Source organism: Protopterus annectens, chromosome 17.part0 (assembly GCF_019279795.1).
Source record: "Protopterus annectens isolate FY-2018-M chromosome 17.part0, PAN1.0, whole genome shotgun sequence".
NCBI lineage: Eukaryota > Metazoa > Chordata > Ceratodontiformes > Protopteridae > Protopterus > Protopterus annectens.
The window spans coordinates 496024598-496038684 of record NC_056751.1 but is presented as its reverse complement, the minus strand read 5'-3'; the positions used below and the strand labels follow the sequence as shown (position 1 = coordinate 496038684).

The 14087-nt window shown below is 36.0% G+C and overlaps 1 protein-coding gene across 1 annotated transcript in view; it reads right to left on the bottom strand.

Annotated features, from left to right (window-relative positions):
* Positions 1 to 5521, bottom strand: part of CCHR17.PART0H19orf81 (chromosome chr17.part0 C19orf81 homolog) — a 360271-nt gene extending 354750 nt beyond the window's left edge. Inside the window, exon 1 of the mRNA XM_044059194.1 lies at positions 5376 to 5521. Within this exon, the coding sequence (XP_043915129.1) occupies positions 5376 to 5521 (146 nt within the window). The remainder of the gene's footprint in view (positions 1 to 5375) is intronic.
* Positions 5522 to 14087: the final 8566 nt, after the last annotated feature.

Below are 14087 nucleotides of genomic sequence, written 5' to 3'. Positions count from 1 at the left end.
GCTTGCCCCTTTCCTCTGCAGCAGAGGGGCAAAACACTAAATCTCTATCCTAGGGAGAATTTAAAATAGCATTTTTAACATGATCTGGCAGTTACTGAGAATACAGCCATGCATCCTCCTTAAAACAGTACCAGTGGCCATAGTTATGTGAGAAGTATCAATAGACACACACTACAAAAAATGAGTAGTGACCTGTGTAATAGAAAAAGTAAAGTAATTTACAACAGATTTTTTCCTCACAAGAAGAAACTGTACATTAAACATTCATAATATTTTCACAATTTGTCAAAACAGTTGTTAACATATGAGCATGACAATTCAAAACTCTGAAAATCAAAGTTGCAGAAATATACACTTTTTTCCCATACCTATCAATAATTTTCCTATCCATATCAGAAAGAGTAGGAGTGGAATTAATTATGTGCTTAGCAACAGAAGAATCAACTAAAGCTATAGCTGCTCAGTCAAGTTTGGGAATTGTGTATGAAACTTTAAAAGGCTGAGGAACTTCATACATCCTATTTGCCTTTTTAGGGGCAGCTGGCTGACTGTCAGGAAAATTGCAGACCATAACATACACATCCTCTAAAGCAGACAGGACAGAAGGAATGGGTGTAGATTCGGGAAAGTCCTTCTGTAACAACTCATATTATTTCCTGAGGGACTTAAAAACCTCAGTGTCCTCAGTGATGCTGCCAGCCCAGCTAGGTGGAATTTTGTAAATAATTCTATGTAATTTGTGAATATTTGTTTCCACAAAGTACATTGGATCCAATGGATTCTTGCTCAAGAATGGTTTATTCACCATCTATTTACAAATGTAAGAAAACTATATGTTCTGTCGATATTAAACTACTGTTGCAGAAGTGTGTGTTAAACTGTATGTTCTGTACTAAGCTTCAAGAACGTAACCACAGTGTACCCTACTGGAAAAAAAAACAGATTTAACTTGCAAACTCTAAGAAAAAAAGTGAATAGTTTTACGATTGTGGTTATCTCAGTTTCAAGGCAGCTATGAGACACAATGTCCACAGCTAGAAGTTCTTTCTATTGTCTGGAAACAGAAATAATTACAGGATTCAAATCTAAAAGTGTTTAACTGTTTTATGACTTACAGTTCTAGGCAAACTTCTGAGAGATAAGTATTTTTTTCACAGAGAAATGTTAAATTCTGTTGGTATATGTTAGCCTTGGAACTGAAGGCAAGTGACAAATAGTGGCGTCATCCAGTTGATCCAGCAGTAATGTGTTGTTAATTTAAGAACTATCTGTCAGAGAAAGTCTATGCATTTTTTATTTATCTTTGGACCTAGAAACATCCTCTCATCAGCACTTCTGCCTTGCTAGTAGTAAGTATTAGACTATAGTAATCTATCTTTGAGATAGATAGGAATATAGTACATATTAGTTTATATGTTTTCTGTATTTATTTGAGACTGCCCTGCAATTTTGTTTTAAAATATTTCCTGTGATTCTGAACTCTGCAGTCACTGTGTTGAGTTGAGCATTGTCTTGTTCTTTTATTATCTATTATAAAATATATTTAAACCTTTTAATTGTGGCTGGTTTGTTTAGAGATATTTATGCTCTTAGAGTACTTTCATATGTATTTGGTGACACTGTACAGGCCACTCTTAAATAGCCTTACAAGTCTTGCTCACACTTTCTATTTGGATAATAGGAACATTACACAGCAGAATTGGTCACCCTTTGTAAGGGCCTTATAGTAGCTGATAAAGAGCTGGTTGGTGACAGTGATAACTACTTTATAGTCTGGGCAGAAGGGAGTACAACTAGTAAACCTGTGCCAGCCCCCACCCCCCGGAGTGTCAGTGCGTTTGTATATATATCAAATCTCAAAGTTTGTGTGTGTCAGCTACTTGGGCAGGGACAGGAAGCAATGGTTGGGCAGAGAGTGTGCTGGAGGTTTTGGCTTGACCGATTGGCTGAGATCTTAACCCTATAGCTATGCGAGTGGGGAGTCTTATTGGGGATCTGGAGGATCCCCCAGACTGACTGTGATCTCTGTTTGCTCTTAAGGGAAATGTTACTTTACTGTTTGTGTACTTGTCATTCTCCCAATGTGCACGTCCTTCACTGGTGCTAGTGGTGAGGATCGAGGCTCCTTGATTACTGGGCCAGTGCAGGGGTGACACATCCTTCCACTGAAAACAATTGCACATTCAATCAGTAGTCTAAGAAAAAGGGAAACACTACAGGAGAAACAGAATGAGCTTCCTCTGGATCTGAATCAGAAATTTAAGGAAAAAAAATGGATGCATCATTACAAGAAAGATCAATAACCTGAATATAACCCTAATCAAGACCCAGTTAAGTACTGCTATCCAAAGAAGTTTATTTAATAATAAATATTTTGATTTAGATTTGTTGAAGGAGAGTCCTGAGATTTTTGGGAAATTTGTTGTTACTATATTCACTTCACCTAACACTTCCTTAGAGTTGGGTAAGGTAAGTAAGACATCATCAGCAAACATCATTATTTTAGAAATATATTGGCCATATATATTTATACCTCTTATCTTTGGGTTATTACATATTAAAATGGCAAGTATTTCTATGACCAGAGCAAATAGGATAGGGGACATGGGACATCCTTGTCTAGTACCTCTAGTGATTTGGATTGCTTTGGAAGTAAAGGAACCTAATTTGACATATGCTAAATTATTTTCATAGATTTTCTTTATCATTGTTATAAAAAAGGGGGGCAATCAAATAACTGTAAGACTTTAAATAAATACCCTCAATTTAATGAGTCAAAGGCTTTTGAGTATCTAGACCTATTATCTATGCTTCATGGTTTCCTCTGTTGAGGTAATCTATCAGAGTTTAATACTCATTTAATATTATCCTGTGTATGCATATTATGTATGAAACCAGTTTGGTCTTCATTAATTATTTTAGATATGGGTATTTTCAATCTATTGACCATAATTGACATAAATAGTTTATAATCATTATTCAACAAATAAATTAGTCTATATGAGTTTCAATGATTAGAGTCCTTATTCTCTTTTAATATATGGGAAATTACAGAATATCTCCAAGAAGGAGGAATATTTGCTAATGTTTGAACTTTAAGAAAGGTTTTATGTAGGAGAGAGATTATAGAAGAAGGGAAAAATCTACACATTTCGATAATTAAGCCATCTATTCCAGGTGCTTTAATAGACTTACTTCATTTAATCCCATCATACCTCTCAACCTGGAAACATCAAAAATCCAGACAAGGCCCATGAAAAATAGGTACAAATCGGTACGTTGATTAACATCTAATTTGCATACATGATTATGTAACCCCACCCATCCTGATGAAATTGTGGGATACCAACTTTCAAATGCAAACTGAAGAATAGACAACCAAAATATGGCACCAGAGTTCCCCTGCAGCCATTATAATGTTCCATTACCTGGCTATTTCACCCCATTTACCATAAACACTAATGTGTGCATAGTTTGTGATGGTCCTGAGATGGCATTTATACTAAGAGTCATTTGGCTAGGGCATGGGAAATTTTCATAACTAATTTTTAGTAAATTATATGGAATCTTTTACATCCACATGAGTTACCACCATTTCAGACAGATGGGACTCAATGTAAAGTCTCATCTAGAGGATGATACCTTAGGAGCACAGAATAACCTATACCACACTACAGAAAGTGTAGGTTTTCAAAAATACAAGTGTTGAATTCTTAAGAAATGATCGAGTAAATAAAAGTCAACAGGAGACTGCTTATTCTGTAATGTATGTGTATGAAATGGAGTGTGAGAAAATAACAAATTTATACACACTATTAAGTATGAAGAACTACATAGAAACAGCCTAGCAAAACAAAAATTTCCCTGACAGTGTACACCAACAAGAAAAAGGCAGGAAAATGTAATTATAAGTATCTTAAACTCTACAGCACATTTAGAAGAACATAAGACTAGTGAGGATTGTTATTGAACAAGTAAAGGGCTCAGGCTACTTCTGGTAAAGGAATTTATGTACAGAACTTTTGAATGGTTTTCATGGTTTTATGATCAAATGAAATGTCAACTTCATTAATGTGCAGAAAACTAAATGATATTTATATAAATTGATGAACATATCCTTGATTTATATTCTGACTCCCTCAAGGAAAAATAAAAATGAAATCAGAAATAACATTCACATATTAGACTCGGATAAATTTAGACAACTAAATGCATAGGTCAATTAAATGGAAAGTAGAAAGACTAAACTAGCAGCTTCAACAAAACAGATTGGGACAGAATGTCTGTAAAAGACTTCTAGATGTTTTTCATGTTTGAAAGGCATTGGCTTATTATTTCATAGTAATATAGCATATTGCTTTTGGCTTGGTTTCAGGTTTTGATCTAGCATATCTATATAAATGTGCATTCTTCACTCTAATAATATAAACATATTCTTTCCTCTGTTCACAAACAAATCATTAGACCTGTGTGCCTAAGAGTGACAAGCTGTCAACCTTTTGTTTTGAGTGAAGAGTGTAATTCTACACTCCATTGAATATACTATGCTATGTGTAGGGGATCCCAGCACTGTATTTTGAAGGGTCCTTGTGTCCTGATAGACATATGCATTTAATGTTCCTTTAATATCACAAGTTAATATGCATGACAACTTAATTACTTCACAGAACAAATAAGTGAATTACTTAGACCAGAAAATATCTGACAGGATGTTCTTTTCCTTATAAAAATCAATGATGTTAGTTGCATATGCATTTTGGGAGTCTTCAGACAGGTTGGAACAGTTTGATAGCTGCACTAAAGATGTTACCAGTAGCTATGGGATTCCCTTTTTCAGGTGCTTTACTCCATCGCAGCAAGAAGGTTAACTCCCACAATGCAATCACGAGTAGTGGTGGCATCATTTAAAAAATTTCATACAGCTTGTTAGCAACAACAACTGTGTTGTCAGTAACTACATTGTGCCCTTATTGGTATCAAATTGTCCCACTAAGAAGGTCCCCTTTCTTTTTACAATCAGGAATAGTGTAAAAAACAAATGAAGAATAACTGCTAGGAGAAACAATTGTGCCAACAGGCTGATGACTGTATAGATCAAACATATAGTCTCTATTTTTATAGTTCAACTCCATTTTCTTCATGTTTCTCATTGGCTGTTTATTGCAGCCACAACACACACAGACACACACACACACACACACACACACACACACACACACACACACACACACACACACACACACACACACACCTCGTTCCTTACTTGAGTGTCTTTCCATTGACCTGAAATGCCGATACATTCAACAGTGCTGCTGCATAAATCCATTTCTTCTAAATGCTGCCTTCCCCTGAACTGCTGCCTATAAACACAATACATTCCTTTTGTTTCCCCTGAACTGCTGCCGATAACTTCAGCAGTGCTGCATAAATCCATTTCATCCAAATGCTGCCAATAAACACAATCCATTTCCCCTGAACTGCTGTCGATAAAATCCAGTTGTTCCCGGCTTCCCACTCGCATTTGCAGCTGGCCAGCCAGAAATGAGCTCCTTGAGCTCAGTGCCAACTGGCTGGTAGCCCTGATGGAGCTGGCATCATCATGCATGTGATGACATCAGCTCTGAGCATGAAAATCAAAAAGCAAAAGGAAAAAAAAAATCGGAAATGAAGGGGTGCCACTCGGGAATCGTGGCACCCCTTCATTTGGACCCCAAAACTCGGTAAAAACCGAGTAATTTGGGATGGTTGGGAGGTCTGAATCCCATCTATAATTTCCTTTTGAGAAATAGTTTTTTGCAGATCTAACTTAAGTTCCTCAGGAATTCTTGTTATGTTGGGAACTATATTCTCTATCTTCTCACATTCATTTGCACTTATTTTATCTTTATGATTCTCTGCATAATGCTAATTAAAAGCCTCCAGAATGTCCCCTATGTCCGAGACTTTTTTCCTTTTCCCTTCATGAAAGATACTATCAATGTTATTAATTTTTGATTGTATCTTAACTTTCATAGATAAGTTATGAAGATGCTTAGGAGAGGTAGCATAAGTTTAATTTCAGTTTTTCCATAGCTAAATTAGTTTTATGGGATAATATTTCATTGTATTTCTTATTTGCTTCTTCTATTTTCTTCTTATTATCTGTAGCAATTACGTTTGTATTAGATTTAAGAGATAATATTTGATTTTGGAGTTGCTGTAACTCTGAGTCCCATTCTTTAATTTTATTTTTGTACCAGCTAATGGTTTTACTATATAGATAGGCCTTAAGAGAATCCCAAACCATAATTGTGTTTGCTTCAGGTTTTTAATTAATCTCTAAAAAAAGCTGAAGTTCATAAGTTATCCAAGATTTAAAGTCTTTAATTTTTGTGATATATGAAGGCATCCTTGAAGTAATAACTAATTGATTGAATTCCAAGTGTGTTGTTAACAACAGGAAATTATGATCTGAAAAGGGACAAGGTTGTATTGAAAAATTCAAGACTTTGAATAAAGATCTTGTGAGATAAAAATTTTATCTACTCTAGTTTGGGTACCATGTCTATAGTCCTAGTGTGAGAATAGTAAAGAATTTGGTCCCAAAGCATTCAAGGTATCTTTTAACTTAAACATTTCTGTCCATTTTTTAACTGTTTGACTAAGGACAATAGTCTAGAAGATTTCCTTTTGGTAATTTCTGTAATGTCTGTGATACATTTGAAATCACCTCCTAGTATAATATTACCTTTAGAAGTAGTTGTAATAAAGTCTAAGTGTTTCTTAGCTAGTCCAACCCCCATACCCGGGAACCAGTATAAATTAACCAGGGTCCAAATTCTATTATTAAACTTAAGCATAACTAAGGCCATGAGTCCATCATTATCTACATGTTTGCAAATGATTTGGGGAATTAAGAAAGCCTTTTTCCATAGAATTGCTAATCCTCTGGTCTTATTTTTATAAGACGATTGAGCAAGTATTGTGTATTTTTTAGGGTCTCACATAAATGTGTCATTTGAGGAGTAGAAACATTCTTATTTTTTTGTTTCTTTTTGACAAAAAAAAAAATGGGTGCGCTATGGCACCCAAAGGTATCATAGAACACTGAGAGAGAAAAGTAAACCAGAATTTTATTACAGTCATTAAGCACTTCCATCTTAAAATAAGACTTCTTCAGAATAAAAGATATACTTCTAAGACCAGTATTTATACAGAACTCAAAGTAATTAATTACATTCATTAATATATGAGCTTGATAATTCACAGTTCTGAGGGCGGATGTATCAGAAAACTGTCAGGTATGTAAAAACATCTCCTATGGTTGGCAACAAAGAAGGAATAGAAGTTTATGGAAAATCCATGTCTATTAAGTCCTAATATTTCCTCGAAAGAGGAATGACTACTGTCTTGCTCTGACTGATACATACTGTTCATCCTAGAAGCAGTTTCAGAAAAGGAAAATTTCTCTATAGGAGATTCTGAGGAATCACTTTCCTCTAAATCATAATCTGGAACATGGGCAGAAAAAAAAAACAGAAGATGTCCTTTTCCTGTTCTTTCTACATTCGTCTGGCAGGAATTCCTCAGGAAAATGAGGAAATTGCCCTATGTATTTATTTGTTTGTTTGCTTAACTATATATTTCCACAAAAATGCTAGTCACATTTAAAATGTTTTAAAGCCTGCAATAAACCTCTAGCCAAAGTAATATACTTTCCATTATCAACTGCAAAAAAACAAAAAAAAACTCTGAGCAGGGTAAGAGTTTAACTTTATGCTTCGTTTTTTCTAGGAACATCCATTGAAAGGGGCCATGGTACTATTTCACAGAATATTAAAAATGATAATAAAATTTATAAAACAGTGTGGAAGGTATTCATGAGCAGGAACTTATCTGTCCAATAATGTAGAGTAGAGCTGACTGAAAATTTCCCAAAGCCCAAGAGGAGAGCTCACAAAGGACAGTGAGAAAAAAACTGAAGATTTTGAATCCCAACCTGCTGATTTTTCCCTTGTCACCTCATGTCATCAACAACCTAAGCACATGTGGAGGGGCCCAAAAGCTTTGGAAGACTGGCTGGCTGTTATATCCCTGACAGCATGTAAATCATATAGCTATAGCTATAGGCCACTAAAGCAGTGATTTATGATGAATATCAGAAAGGATTGAGACTGATAGACAGACTAAAGGTAGAAAAATGCTGATTGGGATGGCTGGGGAATAGACTGGAGTAGGAACTGAAACACAAGGTAGGGGAGCATCATTATGAGGGGTCTCCACTAACTCCTGTTAGGTAACATATTGTGGCCTATAAGTGGTATCCCCACAAAATAAAAAAAAATCATTCCCCTATTATTTCAGACCACTCAAGGTCACAATGGAACCCTCCAGGTTTCTCCAACTGGACAATTTCTGTCACCATGTGAAGAGATATGCGTGGAGGCAGCTACATACTCAGCAGGGGATAGATAGCAGGGTAGATTGATGGCAAGGTGACTGCTGCTACATAACAGCCACAGTTGTGGCTGACACAACATAAAATAGTGACATAAATGGAGATAAATAAAACAACAAACCCCAAATAACCATAAAGGAAGAATAGCAAGCATGAGAGAGACACAACTAGGGAAACATTAAAACATCTGTGCAATACTGTCAGGTACAAAAGTACCTGAAAGAAATAAAATGCTGCCCTATCAGACCAAACAGAATTCTAGGCAATGGGCATGCCTCTTATTTGGATCACATGTGTGTGTGCAGGAGACCTATGCAAGTGGTGCAATGGCACTTGAATGGTGGTGTTTGTGAAGTATGCTGGGTAATCAGATCAGTGTGCTCTGTATGGATAGCAGGGCTACATCTGTAGACACAGAAATGTAGACAGTCAAACTCATAGGTGTGCTGTAGAATATGGCAGATGGCATGCTGGATGGGTAACCAGTTGCAATCATATGAACCTTGCCCTGATCCCGTGAACACCTCATAGAGTTTGGGTGGGTGGTGACAGAAGGGTGGTCTATATGTACAGTGCATGAGTGCCAGGAGGTGTGCAGTTCAGACAGAAGAGGTTTCTGTTCTACCAACAGGATACTATTACAAAAATATGTCTGAATCATAACTATATACTGATACACTATTGTTAGCATATATTTACCCTGTAACTGAAAGTTCATCCAGTTTTCCCCTATTGGCTCAGAAGCTGAATAACATATCCTGAATTCTAGATCTTATAAAACTCAGCAATTATTTTAAATAATATGACAAAAATCTGACATTGGTTCAGTGAGTGAATCATTCCCTGCTACAATTGGTCTTCCTAGTGGGCTCCTCGCATTTTTATGGATTTTGGGTAACTTGTAAAAATATTGCCTTACAGGATCCTGCACTGATACAAAACATCTTTGGAAATAATCCCTTCCTCATAGGTGTCTTTCAAAAAATTATCAGTTGGAAGGGATTATCTTTGCTGAGTTTTATAAGATCTAGAATTCAGGATATGATAGAGTTTTTGTCAATTATAGGGGACATGCAGTTGGAATCAGGATGGCTTCTTTGCACTTTGGATGTTAAAGCATTGTACACTAGCATTCCATACTGGGCAGAATTAGTGGCCATCGAACATTGGTTAAATAGTGCATCTATATACTGTCCAGGGTGCAATACTTTTCTACTATGTCTAACAGAACATGTATTGATGAAAAATTAATTTTACTTTAAGAAAGAATGCTATTTACAGCTTAATGGTACTGCTATGGGGGCATCCTTTGCACCTATTTATGCTGACCTTTTATGGGGTTTGTGGAGAAACAAATCATTTATGATAATTTACATAATATTTATTTGGAATGAATGTACTTCTGGAGGAGGTATTTGGATGACTGCTGGTTGGTCTGGAGGTCAGATGCTACCTATTTTTTTTTAATTTTTACAGTCTTTAAATGAAAATAAATGGGGTATACAATTTACTGTGCATCATGACACAAAGAAAATTACATTTCTAGATGCAGAGGTACGGGTGGAATCAGATGGGACACTAAGTAGTTGTGTCTTTAGGAAATTTCCAGAAGTAAATACTTTATTGCAGGCCAACAGCTGTCATCCTCCACATTTGGTAAGAATATACCAAAAACAGAACAGTTTCTTAGATTAAAAAGGATTTGTTCCTCTGAGTTAGAATATGTTCAAGAAGCTGAAGATTTGGTTTAGACATTTGTTGACAAGAGTTATAATTATACAGATGTCAGGAAAACATTAAGCTCCATCGAGGACAAAGATATGAAGGTGGAAAAGGGACCTCTAAGGTTGACACGAAGTTTGGAAATAACACCAAATCTTTTATGGATCGTGTGAGAAAATATTGGCATATATTGCTTTTGGATGAAAATTTAAGTAATATTTTACCAGCCAACTGTCTGTTCACATTTGGGTGTGGAGAAACTTTAGAGGTTGGTTTAACCATTATAAAAATATAGAGGCAGGTTCTACTATGGGTCAATTGTCACTTGGAGGATATTTAATTAAAGGATGTCAAACTTGTGGACATTGTAGTAACTGTAAATATGTTTGTAAAACTGAACAATTTTCATCTTCGAATACACCACAGGTTTTTGATATCAGAATGTTTGACAACTGTAATACTGATAGGGTGATAATTTTAGCCACTTGCAACTGCTCGGCTTTTTATATTGTCAGACTTCTCGTCCTTTAAAATTTAAGAGCACAGAACATAAAAGTGATATTAGATGCAAAAAAAATTTCTAATGCTGTATATAAACATGCTTTGCAACATAATACTGCCAGGTTCTATTTCACTATTATTGATAAAATTAGTTATAAGAGGAATAATAAAGGTGGATGGCATCAGGTGTTGGAGCAAAAAGAAAAAAGGTGGATTATAAGGTTAGGGGGCCTGTTTCCACCAGGGTTAAATGATTATTTGCGATTGAAAAATGGGATGCAAGTAGAAATTATTTAATAATAGGATGTTTTATGTGGTTCTTTACACTGATGAAGGCTTATGTAGCCGAAATCGGTATGTGAACATGAATAAAATATTTTCCAGGAAGTAGGGTGCTGTCTTAGTTTGTTGTTTGTTGGATACTATAGTGAGACTGGGCACCTGCGGACTATACTTGCACAGAAGTGTTGTTTTTTGCTACTGACATTCACACCCATCTAGGATTAAACAATGCTCACTTATAAAGTCAAGCCTTTGGCATAGGCCCAAAGATGTCTTTTTCATGACTCTTTCTGTGGACTATGGTGTCTTCCATTGTCTTTTACTCATAGCAACTGCTTTACAAACAAATTTCCACACACATAGAATTGTGCACATACATGTGTGCACACACACATACACAATTCCCAGTAAAGGCCAGTAGAGTTCTTCAGTTCCCTAGAGCATTCATCCTGGCATGGAAGTACTGCTACCACTCTGAATACCACAACAGATCAAACACAACAGCTATCCGACTGCTCTTCATTTAGCAAAATACAAATTAGAAAATAATAGTACCTAGTGTGCTCAAATGATCTCGTAGAGGTAAGTATCACAACTTTACTAACTGCAGTGTTAATAATAATAATAATAATACCCTTTTCTCAGACAAGAATCAAAGCAGATTAATTCATAATTAAACTAGTCACAGGATCTTAAAGATGAGTTAATACATTTTTACTTAGAAAATAAAGAAAACAGTACTGATGCAAAATAAATATGTATAAGTTAAGACAATACAGACATGGCATGAAAACACAAAACAATCTGATTTGCAGCTAAGTAACTACCCTAGCTGTTTCTTACTGAAGGAATATTTGCCTTAAATATACTAAGTTAGTATAAGACAGAATTCAAACAACGAACCTCATAGATGTGTCCCCAGTCTCCAAAGCAAAGGTCAGTATAAGACAAGATGGCTCCCGTGGCTTTAGTTCTAAATATATGCATCTCAGCTCATCATTCCATTCCAACACAAAACTTGATGTAATCAGATTAAAACTTTTCTTTTCTCACAGGTATAATTACTTACATCAGATTGTATTAGTTAATTTTCAACAAAAAATAGTTGTAATCAAATAATTTTTTAACCTTCCCAGATGAATGCATTTGCATACTAATTATTGTTTTTTTTTAGTTATGACCATCTGCCTCTTTGAAATATAATAATAATAATAATACCTATTTGTTAACTAGATAGGCCGACTGGATACACCATCACTTTTCAGCAGCAATCCAGGAGCAATGTCTGGTTAAATTACTTTCTCAAGGTCACACAGTAGCAAATGAGGGCTGATAGAATCAAACCCTGAACCACAGAAACATAAGGTCACAACCTTAACCTCTGCATCAACTGCATATGCATTAAATATATGGCAATTGCATTTTTATGGTCTGTGGTCCTCCTGTCTACAAACCATTGTGCGACTTAGTTATATGCAAGCAATTAAATCCAACCTGACAAACTGCAGTAACACCTTACAGTTAAAATACAAGGGGCACACATTCTTTTTCATTGCCTTTTCTCATTCACAGAGGAAGGTCACGTGATTATACACAATTTTATGAGACTGGAACATGAAAATATTGCATAGTAACATAGTACAAGCATTTGTTTACAAAGTTTCCAACATTTTGAAATAAGAAAAAATATGTATCACATTTTAATCAGGTTTTCTACCCTTGTACCTGAATTCTCCTCCAATAAGAACCTAAAACAAGTCTACTGAATGCAAATGTCAAACAGTGCTGCTTTACTCAAAGGTGCACTGTTTTGATATACTATACTCTTCCCTTTCTTGACAGCTTATCTGTATTGGCATTAGTATTAAAACCTCTGTACTGCAAAAAGTCATATTGTAGGACTACAAGGGTAAATTCCATCTTTGAAGCACTACCTTCTGCCCACTTGCTCTATGTAGGTAGTTTAAAGAGTTGTAGTCTGTAACCACTATGAATTTTCTGCCATAGACGTAGGATTATTACTTTCTGCAGAGCAAAGGCTTTGCCAAGATACTTCTTCGCTATGGTCTTATAGGACTCCTCTCTTGGGTGAAGTCTGTGCCTCAAGTACACAACAGGGATCTCTTCTCCCTTTTAGTGAAAATGGTTATGTACAGCCCCCCACACCAGAGTTGGAAGCTCTGGTTGGAATCTGTGCAGTGAATTCATGACTATAATCAGGAGCTATCTGTATAGTGAATTCACGACTATAATCAGGACTCTCGAGAACAGGGAGACCACTCTAAGCTGACTTCAGGTTTTGAAGTGACTGCTCACAGGGTGAAGCCCAGACAACTGTATTTGGTCTTTTTTCCTGATACGGTATATAAAAAGAAGTAGCTACTGTACTGTAGTGGGGAACAACTTCAGATAGTACCCCTCTATTTGCAAGAATGCCCTCAACTGGTTCTTGATAGGAGTGGTGGACCATGGTCCAATAGCTTCTGTCTTTGCAGGTTTCTTGCTTAATCTGTCCACTAGATTAATAGGTTAATAGTTGTATATTAGGATCTATATTAGAATATTGAATGTTCTAAATAGCAAACACTCACATGAGCGAAAATGCAGGACCTCAAAAATGTAATTGTGGCAGCTATGGTCTTTTCATCTAGTACTTCTGATGGCATTTATTTTGCAGATGTACAAAAGGTTCATCAAAACAGGATCCGGGATTCAATGTATACCAGATAAATATCACCACTCAGAAATCTGTATGATACTGACTAAAGAGACAGAGCTTTGATACAATCAGTGTAAGACATTGTGTTTACTCCCTGTATTCTTGTTGCAAGGAAACTTTATGGATGTTACAGTTGCTGCATGTTCAGGTACATACCAAAGGGGTCATTATACTTTATGATGGATCCGATGAGAGACAAATACAGTGGTACATTGGCCTCTCTGGACCTAGATGCCACACCCTTACTTATAAGTTGAGTTTTACCCAAAGCTTTAGCACCAGGTGTTTTTTTGTGTTAGACCTTCCTGAAGGGTGCTGTCATCTTGGTGGGGCTTCAGTGACTGCTCCCAGTTTATGATCATCTGCAAACTTGGCTTTAACCTCCAAGATGTAGATGTCAAATGGGATCAGGCCCAGGACAGATCC